General features: G+C 37.4%; 1 protein-coding gene across 3 annotated transcripts in view; it reads left to right on the forward strand.

Annotated features, from left to right (window-relative positions):
* The window catches only part of Vps8 (VPS8 subunit of CORVET complex), a 231,930-nt gene that overhangs the window by 79,678 nt on the left and 134,933 nt on the right, over nucleotides 1–17,319 (forward strand). For all 3 annotated transcript variants that reach the window (XM_090343220.1, XM_090343238.1, XM_090343229.1), the window contains 2 exons: nucleotides 4,632–4,678; nucleotides 15,682–15,904. In XM_090343220.1, the coding sequence (XP_090199346.1) occupies nucleotides 4,632–4,678; nucleotides 15,682–15,904 (270 nt within the window). The remainder of the gene's footprint in view (nucleotides 1–4,631; nucleotides 4,679–15,681; nucleotides 15,905–17,319) is intronic.

Consider the following 17,319-nt stretch of genomic DNA (forward strand, 5'->3'; position numbering starts at 1 on the left):
TATGACCTTCCCAAGGTGAAAATCTATGTGAATTAATTTTAGGATAACCAAGGTATACTTGAACAGATTCATTAATGTGACTTGCTAACTGTTCTTAAACTCAAAAGCTGGTCAGTTAGTAGTGGTAACAATATTTTGAGAAATTTTAATAATATGAGATATCTTAACATAAAACAACCTGAATATCTAAGGTTTCTAGTTAATGGTTCTGCACTACCAGGAACAATTTTAACCTTACTCATCTGTGAAGTAGAATAAGCAATAGTGACTGCCTTTCAATTCTGTTATAAAAATTAAATAAGACAGTTGTTAAAGATTTAGCTGTATTATTGGACATATATGTTGCAAATGCTAATTGAGCTAAAAGTTTTTTTTTTAAGAATATAATCTTCTAAGACCTAATAAAGTCTTATGTGAGTTGTTAGCTACTTCACTTGACATTTCCATGAGAATGACATTGTTGCAGCTGGAGGCAGGTACCTTTGCATTCAGATGAGGTCATGCCAGAGTGGACAGTGACTAAAGCCAAATACAGAGTGAGTTTGTAGAGCTTTCTTGTTCTCCCCTATGTTTCTATTGTCCTTGTCTGGCACACCTCCAGCCCCAACACTTGATTCTGATGCCAATTCTAAGAGTGACATCTTTCCTAAAGAGGTATTTTCTCATACCTGAAGAAAAGATAGAAATACATGTACACTTACAGAGAAATGTCTGTGTTTCTACCTACTCAGGGTATTTGTGTACCGATACCAGGATCACTAGCTGCTTAGCTCTGACATCCCATAGAGATTCACATGTCATCCATACACACACACACACACACACACACACACACACACACACACACAGGGTTTTTAGTTAAAATTTTGAATAATGTTCAGAGAATCAGGCTATTATTATCTGAATGAATATAAACCATGAAAATTAATGCCATTTACTTCCAAAAGGAATGATTCCATATTGGTTATATTACTTCTTTTCAGATTCTTCCTGTGAGATAGGGAAGGCTAGAGATTCTATCTTGGCAAATGTTAAGATAGTTACAGTTTCAGGCAAGTGGTCTATTCAGCCACTCAAACAATAACAGACTTAATGTAAGTTTTCTGTTAGCTTCATTTCATATTTGAAAATCTATATTGCCTTCTTTAATCATAAATATACACAAATATCTATCAAGAGAAGTGATTTACTTTGGCCATTTAAAGGCAGTGCATTAAAGAAGAGATTAAAGGTATATTTGTTCTTTCTTTTTTTTTTTTATTTTGAGAGGGGGCAATCCTGAGGCTTAAACTCAGGGCCTAGGCACTGTCCCTGAGCTTCTTTTGCTCAAGGCTAGCATTCTACCACTTGAACAATAACACCACTTCTGGCCTTTTCTGTTTATATGGTACTGAGAAATAGAACCCAGAGCTTCATGCATACTAGACAAGCACTCTACCTCTTAAGCCACATTCTCAACCCCTGTTCTCTAATTTTTCTTTTCCTTCCTTCCTTCTTTCCTTCCTTCCTTCTTTCCTTCCTTCCTTCCTTCCTTTTTTCCCTCCCTCCCTCCTCCCTCTTTCCCTTCTTTTCTTTTTTCTCTTTTCTTTTTTCAAGGCCTGGGGCTTGAACTCAAGACCTGGGCACTGTCCTTGAACACTTCTTGCTCAAGGCTACCACGTGAGCCACACCGGTTTCTGGCTTTTTTTTTTTTTTTTGCCAGTCCTGGGCTTGGGCTCAGGGCCTGAGTGCTGTCCCTGGTTTTTCTCAAGGCTAGGGCTCTACCACTTGAGCCACAGCACCACTTCTGGCTTTTTGCTATGTATGTGGTACCGAGGAATCAAACCCAGGTCTTAGTGCATGCTAGGCAAGCACTCTACCACTAGGCCAAACTCCCGTCCCCTGTTTCTGGCTTTTTCATAGTATGTGGTACCAAGGAATTGAACCCGGGGCTTTGTGCATACTAAATGAGCACTCTTACCATTAGTCTATGCTCCTCGCCCTTCTTTTCTTTTTTTTGCCCGTCCTGGGGCTTGAACTCAGAGACTTGGCAATGTCATTTGAGCTTTCTCGAGGCTAGCACTCTACCACTTGAGCCACAGCACCATTTCCAGCTTTTTCTGTGTATATGTGGTACTAGAGAATTGAACCCAGGGCTTTTTGCATTCTAGGCAAGCACTCTACTACTAGGCCTGACTTGTAGCCCTGGTCTCTGACTTTTTCATTAAAAAATATTTAGGCTTTCATTAAGGATTTTAGAAGTATTTGCCTGTAGTCTTCTGACAGAAAGTATCTTTATATAGAAATCAGAATTTTCCTTTAATAAATAATTTTTTTTCTGGCTATTTCTTTAATCATGTGCATCTTTACCAATGTTGTTATTATCATTCTTTTTAAGACATACTTGTACTAGGGTAAACCTGGAACCATAATCTGCCTATTTCTGCTTCCTTAGTAGCTGTGAACATGGATGTGTTCCACCAGGCCTAACTTGTTCACTAGCTTTTCCCCTTTAGGCTGACCTCAATTGATGATCTTGATGTCTGTTTTCTGAGTAACTGGGAAGCTGGGAATACAACACTGTCTGGGTTCTTTTTTTGTTTGTTTGTTTGTTTGTTTTGGTGGGTTGTGGGGCTTGAACTCAGCCTGGGAGCTGCCCCTGAGCTCTTCAGCTCAAGGCTACCGCTCTACTCTTGAGCCAAGCCCCATTTCCCATTTTCTAGGTTTTCTAGAAAACCTAATTTGAGGTAAGAGTCTCAGGTCCTTTTGTGTCCAGGCTGGCTTTGAACCTTGATCCTCACATCTCAGCTTCCTGAGTAGTTAGGATTACAGCGTGAGCCACCATGCCAGCTGTCTCGGTTCTTAATTTCTCTTTTGAAGATGCAGGTTTTCAAGGAGCCTGATGTTAGGCAAGCCCTTGGCTTCCTTTCCCTGTGTTGTAGGAGTCTTAGGTCTCAGTTTCTGTCTGGCATTAAAACCCAATGGGAGGAAGGGACTGGGAGCAAATGAGGGAAGGGAAGACGCTGTACAAAAGAAGATGTATTCATGACCTGACTCATGTAATTGTAATCCCTCTGTACATCCTCTCTATATAACAATGAAGTAAATTAATTTTAAAATAAGGAAGTGGCACCGTGGCTCAAAGTGGCAGAGCACTAGCCTTGAGCTGAAGAGCTCTGGGACAGAATCTAAGCCCAGAGTTCAAGCCTCATGACAAACAGCAACAACAGAAAATTAAAACCCAAGCTTTTCTGTGACCAACACCCTCAAGGGTAGTCTTGAGAATTTACTGATGTCTCTGAAAGAATGTTTCTTAGAAATCCCCAGCATTTCAGAGAGATCTTCCTCCCATACCATTATCTACCCTTTTAGATGCTCATCTTTGACCTTTTCTTTTTCTTTTTCTTTCTTTCTTTTTTTCTTTTTTGCCAGTTCTGGGGCTTGAACTCAGGGGCTGAGCACTGTTTTTGGGCTTTCCTCAAGGCTGTCATTCTACCACTTGAGCCATAACATGACTTCTGGCTTTTTCTGTGTATGTGGTACCAAGGAATCAAACGTGGGTCTTCATGCATGCTAGGCCAAACTCCCGGCCCCAATTGTCTAACCTTTTTGAAACCTATGATTTCTAGTCCTTGTGCTTGAAGAGTGAAACTAAGATTTCAGATCTGCTCACTAGAGGATGGTGTCAGGGATAGCCTTGTGTTCCTCTCAGGGCTGCACGTCATCATCAGAGTCCTCTCTGTCTAGTAAAAAGGGGCCCTTGGTTTTGACCTTTCTGTCCAGCAGGCATTGAGACCAAGTATGCGTTTTCCCATAGTGTCCTCTCCTCCAGACAGAATTGGTTTTCTGCCTAGAGCCTATGTCCCCTAGGGTTTTCAAAAGGAAAGCAATGCTCTGTTGCCAGCAAAAAGCTCAACAGTTCTATTGAAATCTAGTGCTTGGTTCTTTGACAGTTTCTAGTCATAATAATCTATTGTTTCTGCCTCAAACTATTTCCTTTGAAAAAAGCCAAAATTATGGGTTGCCACTTACTTTTTGTGAGTCCATATATGATGAAGTTAAAGCCATCAAAATATTATGAAACTGAGAAGTTAAATCAAACTTAAAATTGCTGGTTTGAAGGGTTGTGACAGTGCATAGGTGATTTAGTCACCAAGGCACTAATAGAACTGGCTGTAGTCTCAGAGTATTTTCTTCTCTGAAAGTTTTCTTTACCAAGTTGTGAGATACTTGCTGTTTGTTTTACGTTATTGTAAAGTCTATGAACTTATAATATATACATATAGCATATACACATATAGACATATAGCAAAATTTAATGATTTTCCTATGTTGCTTATTGGATTTCATACCAGTCCTTTCTCCTACTCTATATCCTTCTCCCTCTTTCTCCTGATCCTCTGTAACAAGACTGCAGCAAACACCTTAATGTATTAACATTTTTTTCCTTAAATGTATTTAGGAGTAATTTTCAGAAATAGAATGACTAGAACAAAGCATTTTTATGGCTTTAAGACTATTGGCACATCATATCAGATTACTTACCAAAAGCACAGTCCACTGTGTCATCTCAATAAAACTGCCTTTTCTATTACTGTGGATGAGGCTGTGACCAGAATGTGGCTCATGCTGTCTTTGTGGTTCCCCTACAGGATATGGTGCCTGTCATCGTTGATTACTGCCTACTGCTGCAGCGAAAGTAAGTATGCCTGGCCTGTCACCTTCAGTTGCTATTGACTCAGCTAGTGTGGTGGTTGTATAGAATTCTGTGCATTGTGTTCTATAAATTTCACTGCATAGGTTAAAAACACACACACAAATTCACAGATAGTTGATTCTTTTAACAGCATTCAATCCATTCATCTAATAAATTAACTTTTCCTAAATAGATTTTTATGATGTTCTTGTGAGCCACAATAATGGAAACAAAGAATGTAACAAGAGTAATACTACTTAGAGATCTTCAAAGTGAAAAGTGTATGATTTGTGTATATGTGTGTGTATATGCACATGCATTCTTTTGTGCATCACAAAGCACACTTTATTTCAAATGTTTTTAGTACCCCCCCCATGCTAGGTTTATTTTGCTTATGCAGTAGCAACTTTTTAGTGTTTTATTTAAAAGAAATTAGTTTAAATGAACTATTTATTAGGCTTTATTGGTTTAAATAGTAATTAAATTAATCAACATATGCTAATTCAGTTTTTCACACTCATTATAATAGGTAAATATTGTTTCAAGTCCTGTCAGATTAATATATCTAATTTTATGTAGCAACTTACTTAGTTTTTGTAACAGTGAAGTCAGTCTTATTACTCTGCATTATATAGAGCATGTTCCAAAGGCAGAAACTGATTTAATAACTTACCTAGATTCTTTTAGCACAGTGGAGATGGGGGATGGGCACGGGGGTCCAGATGCTAATCTAGACCACTAGCACACCCCACTTCATGGAGAAGATGTGGTGGGATTTAGTGAAGATAGCCCTAAAAACCTGCACACCACTGACGAGACTCCAGATTTATTTACATTATTGCAGCTGGTTCCTAACAGGTTGCCACAAACTTTGAAAATATCAGTGAAAATGATCAAGAGAACAGTTATTTGACATGTCAGAGCTCTGATCAAATCAGATAGTTGTAGCTTCTACTGACTTGCAGCTTAAATTTATTCCAGTGTATTTACTATTGTGTTATATGCAATTAGTGAAATACTTTGTGTTTATGATAGGAACATTATTGTGATTATTATATTTTACACTCTCTTCTTTATGAAGTAATAAGGAGAAGCTTCTTTCAATGTCAGGGCTAGAGATACGATTGAATTTCTGAACAGCTAGTTTACTTTTAACTGATGGACAGTGAATTATGTAATGAAACATTGCTTTTTAAAAACAAGATGATTGGGAGGGGGTAGGAGGAGGAAAAGGGGAAAAAAAACATGAGAAGGGGTATCAGTGTTTGAGAAGTAATGTAGCCACTACCTGACAGATGTAACTGTAACCCCTCTATATATTACCCAACAGTAAAATACAATTAAAAAAAAACAAAACAAGCAAAGCACTTTCCTTTTTTCCCTATGTTCCCCCTTCCTCACCCCGCCCCTCTCCTGAACATAGGACTGTAGACTTTCTCAAGGCTAGAGCTCTACCACTGGAGCCACAGCACCACTTCTGGTCTTTACTATGTATGTGGTACCAAGGACTTGAACCAAGGTCTTCATGCATGCTAGGCAAGCTTTCTTACCACTAGGCCAAACACACAGCCTGGGTCTTTTTTTGGGTGGGGGGGTGGCTTCTCCTGGGGCTTGAACTCAGGGCCTGAGCACTGACCTTGGGCTTTCCTCAAGAGTAGAGCTCTACCACTTGAGCTGCAGTACCACTTCTAGCTTTTTCTATGTATGTGGTACCAAGGAATCACACCTGGGTCTTCATGCATCCTAGGCATTCACTCTTAAGCACTAGGCCAAACTCCTGGCCCATTAATAAGGTATTTTGCATTTTGCCTGGAGCTAGCCTTAGACTTAACTATGCTTCTCCATGCCATGTCAGCTGTTTGTTGAGAAGGTGGTTTTTATGCAACTTCTTCCCCCTACCTCCCCCCAACTTCTATGGCTTAAACTCCAGGCCCAGGCACTATCCCTGAGCTTTTGTATTCAAGACTATTGAGTACATTTGAACTATAGTTCTATTTCTGACTTTTTTTAAAATGGCTAATTGGAGATAGTCTCATGGACTTTACTGCTCAGGCTGCCTGCCAGTTGCAATCCTCATATCTCAGCCTCCTTAATAGGATTATAGGCATGAGCCACTGACACCCAGCTCTCACTAACTCTTTGCTGAGGCTGGCCTCCAACAAAAATCTTCCTGATCTCTTCCTCTGTAGTATTGCTTATATATTTTAGGCACAAGCTACCATACCTAGCCCTTACCTATCTTTTCTTTTTTGTATATATTTTTATTTTTTATTTTATTTTTATTGTAATGTATAGAGGGATTACAGTTATATTCACCAGATAGACAGTGTATTACTTGTCACACATTGATACCTTTCTCATGTTTTTGTCCCCATTTCTCTTTCCTCACCCCTTCCAATCCTCTTGTTTTCCCCTTTTCCCATTACTATTTCAAATAAACAAATAAATGTATATACAATATACCAGATAACAAAGTCAGATACTGTAACAGCAAAAGAGAAGAGAAATAACAGTACATTAAGAACAGCAATCACATAATATAAAGCTCTTGTTTCCATATCCTAGAGATCCTTTCATTTAGCCTCATCCTATGTGGCGTTATGTATCTAGGTTTTGTGCTATTGTAATCCTCTGCTAGGAGAGTCCTAGGTTTGTATTAATTATTACAAATGAGGGAAATCATTGAGCCTATGTTCCTTTGAGTCTGGCTTACTTCATTTAATATGTTTTTTTCCAAGTCTTTCCATTTCCCTACAAATGAGGCAATGTCATTCTTTCTGATGGCAGCATAGAAATCCATTGCGTTCTTTTCTTAACCTAGAATTTTGTTTACCCTATTTTCACATTTAATGTCTTGTTATTTATCTTGTATTTTAAAAAGAAAACAACCTTAATAACTTATGGATTTATTTTACATTTACTTACATTGCTTTTCATTTATCCTTCACAATTAAGAGGTAATATTCTTATTTTCAGATGAGGAAGTAAAAGGTGGTATTACAGTTAATACAGATATTTAAATTAAGATAATTATAAATTTGATGAAGTTGAATACCTAAAAGACCAAGTTTTACTTAGAGCAAGAAGATATAGCTTGCCCTAAATAAAGTGGATTTTTCCCATCTAGAATGAGACCCAGTATGAAGCGAATATTATAAATTAACGAAAGAATTCTGCTTAGTAGCATGACTTGTGTTCACTGTCTCAGACACCTGAATACTTTTCACAGTTATATAAAGTCACAGTGGTTCTAACAGTTGGAAAATAGAGGGAAAAAGAAAAATCTGTATTTTAGAGTTATTTTCCCATTGTTCATCAAAATGTTTTGGAAATAAGTATTTCTTTTTTTTTTTTTTTTTGGCCAGTCCTGGGCTTAAGCTCAGGGCCTGGGCACTGTCCTTGGATTTTTCTCAAGGCTAGAGCTCTACCACTTGAGCCTCAGCACCACTTCCGGAGCTTTCTAAGTATGTGGTGCCAAGGAATCGAACCCGGGTCTTTGTGCATGCTAGGCAAGCACTTTACCACTAGGCCAAACTCCTGGCCCCAAGGAAATAAGTATTTCTTTTAACTATATTTGAAAAAAAAGTTTTTCAACTTATTTGAACCTATTTATTGGCTGAGAATGAAATAACACCAGCACTAAATTTCAGAAAAGAGTTCACTGGTGGCTCATGTTTTTAATTCTAGCTAGGTTTTTAATTCTAGTTAGGTTCCAGAAAAGGCAGAAGTGGTAGGTAGTGAAACTAAGCATTGGGCCAGTGTTTCTTTCTTTGTTGTAGATTTGAGTTCTTATACCTGCTTGTTCTTTCCATTGTGTCTTGTCTGTCTGTCTGTCTCTTTCTTTCTCTCTCTCTCTCTCTCTCTCTCTCTCTCTCTCTCTTTCTTTTTTTCCTCTTAAAGATTGAGATCCTTCATATGAGTCTGAGTTTAGAAAGGATGGAGCTGACATTTGATTCTTTGTTTCTAAGGCCATCTGTCAGTTTTCTCTATTGCAAATAGGTAATGATTAAAGATTTATTAGATTTACTCTGTCTTAAATGGTGGAGTCCTTAGAGAATTTTTTTTCTTAGAGTTGCCATGGATTATAAAAACAAAAGTGATTAATTTTCTGGGCTTAATTGAACCAGAAGATTGTGTGTATGTGTGTGTATGCACACACGTAGAATATATTTAATATATGTATTACATAGAGAGAGCTTCCTTCTATAATGACAGCTTTCTTAAATAAACTCTGTCCTCTATACTGTCTTCTTTGACTTAGTTCTTCTTATATCTAATGTTGTTCTCAAATTACCAAAGCATTTGTGACATTAATATTGCCCTAAGAAATGCTCAGGATGCGTCCAGTGCAAATCTTATGAAACTTAACTCTAGTACTCTACTAGATTCAGGTAACCTCTTCAGCACTTACCACTCTGACACAGTTGTGACACTCCTTTTTTTTGTCTAGTATCCTGGGGAATATAGTTCTAAGGAGCCCACCACTGACCCCCCTCTTCAAGGATCAGGATACGTAGACATCAGTACTACAACAGAATGTGCCATTCATTTGTCCAATAACACTACCTTCCAACCATCTCAGAGTTTTACTTATCACTACAGTTAAGCAATTCACTTTTACAGTGTTTTGGGCCATCATTTTCTTTTAGTGAGACAGATTTTTTTTTTAAAATTAAGGACAGGGAAGCATCAAATCACACAATGATTTAAATACAACCAATGATAAGACTGACTGACAGCTTCTCCCCCTCAGCTGAGCTGGTGTGGTACATGCAGGAATTTGAATGTTCTTTTATTTTTAAAAATGGCTTTACTTTTTTTTTTTTTTTCCAGTCCTGGGCTTGAGCTCAAGGCCTAAGCACTATCCTTGGACTTTCTCAAGGCTAGAGCTCTACCACTTGAGCCTCAGCACCATTTCCAGCTTTTTTTCTATGTATGTGGTACTGAGGAATTGGACCCGGGTCTTCGTGCATGCTAGGCAAGCACTCTACCACTAGGCCAAACTCCCGGCCTCTGTGGCTTTACTTTTTGACTATGCTTGGTCAAAGCAATGTGTAATAGATGCGTGAAAAAAAAATTTCTTTGGCCGGGAGTTTGGCCTAGTGGTAGAGTGCTTGCCTAGCATGCACGAAGACCCGGGTTCGATTCCTCGGTACCCCACATACATAGCAAAAAGCTGGAAGTGGTGCTGAGGCTCAAGTGGTAGAGCTCTAGCCTTGAGAAAGTCCAAGGACAGTGCTCAAACCCTGAGCTCAAGCCCAGGACTGGCAAAAAAAAATTTCTTTTGTACATTTTTTAAAATTTTTACTGTTATTTTAAAGGTAATGAACAGAGAGCTTACAAGTTACATAATTCAGGTAATGACTGTATTTCATTTTGGACAGTGTCACCTTTTGCCTCCCTGTCTCCCAATTTTTCCCTTTTATGCCCACCCACAAGTTATATATGGTTCATTTTCAGGATGGTGCCTACTGAGTATGAGAAGTGTTTCTTAAATGGGTCAATTGTATCCATAATCTAGGCTTCAAAATTAATCTTAACTCAATACCACCCTTCTTACACTTGTTTCATCATATAATTCACAAAACCTCATTCCCAGACAGAATGTTAACTAATATATATTCCTATTCCATTTACACTAATGGCTTTTTTTTTTCTTTTTTGCCAGTTGTGGGGCTTGAACTCAGGGCCTGGGCACTGTCCTTGGATTTTTTTTTTTTCCTCAAGGCTAGAACTCTACCACTTGAGCCACAGAATCACTTACAGCTTTTTTCTATGTATGTGGTACTGAGGAATTGAACCTGGATGTTCGTGCATGCTAGGCAAGGACTCTATCACCAGGCCAAACTCCTGGCCCCTACCAATGGCCTTTATGATGTTCTTTTTACAGTAGCAGGGACCATGCTTGCTTTTCTCTTGCAGGCAGTACTGATCAGTTTATTGTGAGCTTTTTTGTTTTTTTTTTTTAAATGAAATTTGGCTATATCATCTTTTTGTGAATTACTTAAAATCAGAAGTGACAGGTTTTGAAGGTTAATACTTTAGGTTTCTGTTATAACAATTTCAATCAGTTGTTTCTTTATATTTTTCAGTATTAGATAAAAACAAAGTATCTTGGCTTTTGTATGACTTTTAATGACTAGTTATATATATATGTGTGTATACTTACATACAGTGTATATATATATGCATTCATAGATTTATGAAATTCATTTATGTATATTTACATGATACACATATAAATGTATTCATATTAAATTTATAATATACCTTTTGTATCTATACACACATATATTCATGTAACATACATACATATACCTTAAAATATAGTAGCCATATAGTCAGTTTCTTTTTGAAAACAGATCTAATGTTTATGTCATTATAATTGTGAATGTTGTTTGAACATTGTTTTAAAATATGTGCTATGTTATTATAGTGAATTTTATTCCAGTTAGACAGAGAGTAAAAGAAAACAGAGATTTCCCAGCTACTTTGTGTTCATGGCACTGGAAGCAATGTCCAGAACAGATATGAAGCAGCATCCAGCACATAGATAAATGTGGCCCTGAAATGTTTTGCATAAATCCATAATGAACCTAAAGTGGGCTTTTATACATGTTGTGTTGTTCAACATCATTCTTGTTATTTGAGAAACTGTTCTTGATTATGAAATGTGGTTGAGAAGCTGGTTTTTTTTTTTTTTTTGCCAGTCTTGGGGCTTGAACTCAGGGCCTGAGCTAGAGCTAGAGCTCTACTGGTTGAGCACCACTTCCAGCTTTTTCTGTGTATGTGGTACTGAGGAATCGAAGCCAGGTCTTTGTGCATGGTAGGCAATCACTCTATTACTAGGCCAAACTCCCAGTGTAAAGCTGGATATTTTGAATAATTATTTTCTTGACAATTACATACGAAACTATAAAGAGAAGTAAGTGTACATGCCATTTTATTTTATTTTATAACATATATTGAGAGATAATTCTCATACCATAACATTCTTTCAAAGTATACAATTTTAGTATATTTGCAGAATTGTGCAGCTATCACATTGTTAAGCCATGTTTGTTTAATTTTGTTCACTGCTGAGGATTGAACCAAGAATTTTGTACATGCTGGAAAAGCACTTTATTGTTTGAGCTATACTCTCAGCCCTTTAAAGAAATTTCTGATATTACTATCAGAAAATAGCAGTTTGGCCATAATTTCTTAAAATCCACTTGAACTTTGCCTTTACTTTTATAAATAAGAGATCATCTCCAAACAACCTGGAATGGTTTCACCTATATTCAGTAAGAATTTATTTGGTTCTGGCTGTGTATGAAGTATAGCTTGGTTGTATTCTGACTGAGCATGCCCAGGTTCCTCAGCCTTTGAATTTGTGATTATCTTATAATTAAAGCAATCTTTCACATTAAAAATATTACAAAATTGATAATGTACAAAGTGAATTTAACCCTCTTTTCTGTATTTAAGTTAATTTATTTTATTATGAATATTCATAAGTATGGTTTGTGGAAAGATGTCTTGGCTGACCCTCTGTTAGTCATAATGAATTTTCTGGTCTACTGGCTGGAGGATGCTGAGCTCAAAATGGCAAATGACAGTGTTATTCCCTTCTAGGAAATGAAGTGTGCACCCTGGAGAATAGTTCCTAAATATAGAGAGAAACACTAGAGCTAAAAATTATTCTGTATACTTTTTCTATCGCATTCTTCTCCTATGCCCTGGTAAATATTCTTCCAAATGATGAGACCATGTCACAGAATTTTGTTTCATTTTTATATAGGTAAGAGCTGCTGATTCTGACTTTCCTTGATTAAAAAAATTTTTTTTCTAACCATAGCTTTAGACTGGCTAAGAAATGTGTACTCTTGCTATTCATCTTTCCACCTTGTCTGTCAACTTTTATGCTCTGTTTCGCTTTCTTTAATTCTCTTTCCCAAGAATTTTTTTGTACCAAACTCAGATCTATAATTATCTTTGTTAGAGTGTTGCGTTTAACTGTCTGTGCTTGGTGCCCAGGCTGGCAAATAGGACAGTTTCTGTGAATTTATTGCAGTCATTTTGTTGCCCTTTACTCTTTCTTTCTCTCAGTCAGATTTCATTAATCTCAGAAGCTTTGGCTTGACTCGTAATTGACACTCACAAAAATGTGATGGACTATTGATTAAAATGAAATGAACAAAAAAATCTTCTGATAAATGTGAAGTGGAGGGGAAAATGATAGGAAAATTACTCTTGTGTATTTAAGGAAGAAAGTAAGTGGGTATGGATTTTGCCCCAGGGTGTCACAAATGCTGTTCATAGAAAGTACACAGGACTTTGGATTTTGGTGTCATCGGAGCACTGTTCCCTTCCAGAACCTGAAGGGAGGCAGAGCCCTGTCCACTCCTTTCAAGAACTTCCTTGACTTTACTCTGAAACTCCTCATGAAAGACCAATACCTGTGGTTTGTGTAAACCCCCTCCATTTTCCACATGGAAAATGACATGGCACACATACAAAGGAATTGCATATGAAGACAAAATAATTTACAGTTAGAACAGACAAATTGAATTAGCATTGTTTTATATTTTTAAACAAATAAAACAATACAAATTAATATAATCTATAAAGGGAAACAAAATATTCAATTTTGGCAGTTGATGCAGAATTGAAAATGATGGATGATGTTTAATTTGCTTTTGAGGGGAAAAATTGCATAATTCTCTTGTGAAAGAGTTCTGGTGGCCTTATAAGTGGTAATGTGATACATTTTGAAGATAATTTAGTGATACACACTTGAAGTACACAGAATCCTTCATGTTTCTCACCTCATGCATGCTAGGCAAGCACTGTGCCACTAAGCTATATTCCCAGATCCTATATCTTTTCACTTGTGTTACATTTCTAAAAATCCAGTGACTACGTAATTAAGACTGCTATGTAGGAAAAGCTGTCAATGTAGGTATTTATTGTGGCATCACTTCAAATGCAGAATTTGACACATGTACCAGTACAGAAATACCTAAGCCAGCTCTGATGTTTTAGCATATTGAAGCTCCAAGATTTAGACAAAATGATTATGTTAAAGGAATACTTGCAGAGCAAGGGGCAATATAAATAAGAATAGCTAAAGTAGAAAATAGTATAGAGGTTTCTTAAAAAGAAACAAATAACAACTAGAAAAAAGAAAAAACTGGCTGGAAATAGACCTTCTGTATGATCTGTAATTTCCACTTCCATTTTGTAGAAGACACCAGTACCCTTGTTGATTATTGCACTGCTCACAACAACCCATGTTAGCAATCATTGAGGGTCCACCTGTTGATGAATGGGTGAGACCAATATATATACTCAGTGAAATTCTTTCCTTTGGACAACATGGATGGTAAAATAAGTCAGGCTCAGAAAGATGAGTGGTATATTTTCTTATCTGTTTGTGAAAGCTACAGAGCCAATGTCATAGAAGTAGAAAGTAGAAGGCTGGGAAAGTAGTTAGTGGTAGAGTGCTTGCCTCAGTACCACATACACAGAAAAGGCCAAAATTAGTGCTGTGGCTCAAGTGGTAGAGCACTAGCCTTGAGCAAAAGAAGCTCAGCGACAGTACTCAGACCCTGAGCTCAAGCCTCTGGATTGGCAAAAAAAAAAAAAAAAGTAGAAGGTAGGATAGTGGTTATCAGAGGTTGGAAAGGGCATAGATGATAGATGGGAGCTGGTGGAGAAAGGGCGATCACAAGGTATAAGCGGAGCTGAGTTTCTTGGTATACACATGTAATCCCAGCACTCAGGAAGCTGAAGCAAGAATATCAAAAGTGCCAGGCCAGTCTTGGCTTACATGAAATACTTGGGTACATTAAGATAGGCACAGTAATTTCTAGCATTCTGTAACACAGTAGGAAAGCTTTGGTTGATGACAATTAATTGTGCATTTTGAAATAGTTGAAGGGTTTTGAATATTTCTAATGTGACAAGTGAATATGGTATAGAAATGTCCGTTTCCTTATGTGATTATTACACATTGTATACAGGCATTGAAGCATCACTCCATACTCTGTAAATATGTAATTACATGTCATTTAGAAGTAAAAATGACTAAATTCAATAAACCAAACAAAATTGCATAATTTAAATTAAAGATACCAATTAGAATAATGCTTATCATATGATGTTGCATTGTAAACAGAATTCAGAATAGTAACCTGAGTATAACTAAACTGTGGATTATTTACAGAAGAAATATGAAAGAAAACACAGTGTTGAGAGCAATTTAAAATTTTTCTGCAATAAAATTGTCTTTGGTATGTAATTGACATGTCTTTTAATTATTAAATTTTATTTTCTTTGCCTATTAATCATCACTGTGTAATCTTTTTGGGGAGCAAAGGATTAGAACAAGTAAGAGCTAATTGGCTCTGCAGATCTCCTATGAAATCTTTAGTACCAGGGAGGAAGAAAAGATAAATATGAATCATCCTTTTGACTTTTCCTGCTTTATCCATGTCTGCTCTTACCTGTCACCATGGTAGTGTTGCTGCCTTTATGAAGCTGTGTGTCAGAATAAACTTGTGCATAGGATTTAGGCCTGAAGTTGGGGGTTGAATTCTAACTCTGTTATGTTTGCTGTATGTCTTTCAGCAAACAATCTAACCTATTCAGCTTCTCATATTTGTATTTTGTTTTGTTATTTTGAGACAGAGTCTCACTGTGTAGTCTAGCCTCCAACTCACAATCCTCTTGGCTTAGCCTCCTGAGTGGTAGGATTACAGGTTTTTGCCATCATCCTTACACCATCTTGTAAAAGAAGTATTAGGAAGATTGAGTATATAGGAATGTATGTATTTATATATGTATATATGCATATGTGTATATATGACTATGTGGAAGCTTTTATAAAGTTCTACCCAAATACTGTTACTACTTTTTAATAAATTAATGAGTAAGTTGAAATAGGGAAAAGATGGATAGATAGCAGACTAACTTTAACACGTATCTGAAATGTTGCTAAAATTATTTTCTTCTTGTTACAGGGATCTTTTATTTAGCCAAATATATGACAAATTAAGTGAGAATTCAGTGGCCAAAGGAGTGTTTTTGGAGTGCCTTGAACCATATATTTTAAGTGATAAATTGGTAGGGATCACGCCCCAGGTCATGAAAGACTTAATTGTTCATTTCCAAGATAAAAAGTTAATGGAAAATGTGGAAGCTCTCATTGTACATATGGATATCACCAGCCTAGACATTCAGCAGGTGAGTGTGTAGATGTCTGCTAGCTTACCGAATAAACGGTATTCTTGTATTGATTATATTTACCTGACTGATAAAGATTCACTCTGCCTTCTGCAAAATGCTTTTTATTTATTGAATACTTTTGGAAAAATATAAATTTGTATTTGTTAATATTTTTCTTTTTTTTTTCACCAGTCCTGGAGCTTGAACACAGGGGCTGGGCACTGTCCTTGAGCTTTCTCAAGGGTCACATGCTACCACTTGAGCCACAAAACCACTCCCAGCCTTTTCTGTGTATGTAATATTGAGGAATTGAACCCAGGAACTTGTGAATGCTAGGCAAATACTCTTACCACTCTTACACCCCTTGTCAATATATTTCTTAGGAGTGTGTGTGTGTGTGTGTGTGTGTGTGTGTGTGTGTGTAAAAGCTGGGGTAGTTAGTGCATGCAAGCCAGGGATTAAGTTCTCTCTCTCTCTCTCTCTCTCTCTCTCTCTCTCTCTCTCTCTCTCTCTCTCTCTCTCTCTCTCTCTCTCTCTCTCTCTCTCCCCTCCCTCCCTCCCTCCCTCCCTCCCTCCCTCCCTCCCTCCCTCCCTTCCTTCCTTCCTTCCTTCCTATTTTTCCAGTTGTGGGGCTTGAACTTAGGGTCTGCACACTGTCTTTGGACTTTTTCCTCAAGGCTAGAGCTCTCCCCTAGAGCCACAGCACCACTTCTGGCTTTTTTTTTCCTATGTACATGGTTCTGAGGAATCGAACCCAGGCCTTTGTGCATGCTAGGCAAGCAGTCTACCCCTAGGCCAAACTCCCGGCCCCCAAGTCTTCTAAAATTCTCAGTAGCTTATGGCATAGACTTTGCTTTTATTTGTTGTTTCAGAAATGCTTCTTTAGCCAGGCACTAATGGCTCATGCCTGTAATCCTAGCTTCTCAGGAAGCTGAGATCTTTGGATTACTGTTTCCAGCCAAGGCAGGAAAGTGCATGAGTTGTATCTCTAAATAAACAACAAAAAGCTGAAAATAGAGCAGTGGTGCAAATATTTCAGCACCAACATTGAGCAAAAAAGCTCAAGGACAGTGCCCAGGCCCTGAATTTACACCCTAGGATTGGCACCAAAACAAAGCAAAGCAAAACCAAACAAAAACCCCATCATCCCAACAACAAAACAAAACAGGCTTCTTGAATGATTAGTTGGTTCATTAATGTAACTTTTACCAGTAGCTCAGTTTCAGTTATAACCTTCACATGATCTATAGAGTATCTTTGTGTTCTTTTTCTTTTTGTTGTTGTGCTTAGGATTGAACCCGTGGCCTTGTGCATGCTAGGCAAGCTCTCTACCACAAGCTACATTGCAGCCTAAACAATAGAATATTTTTACCTTTAAGAAAATGATTCCACTTTACCAAGAGCTAATATATAAAGTTTTGAAATGCTTGAAG

This window comes from Megascapheus bottae, chromosome 1 (genome assembly GCF_031878675.1).
Source record: "Megascapheus bottae isolate mThoBot1 chromosome 1, mThoBot2.hap1, whole genome shotgun sequence".
NCBI classification, from domain to species: domain Eukaryota; kingdom Metazoa; phylum Chordata; class Mammalia; order Rodentia; family Geomyidae; genus Megascapheus; species Megascapheus bottae.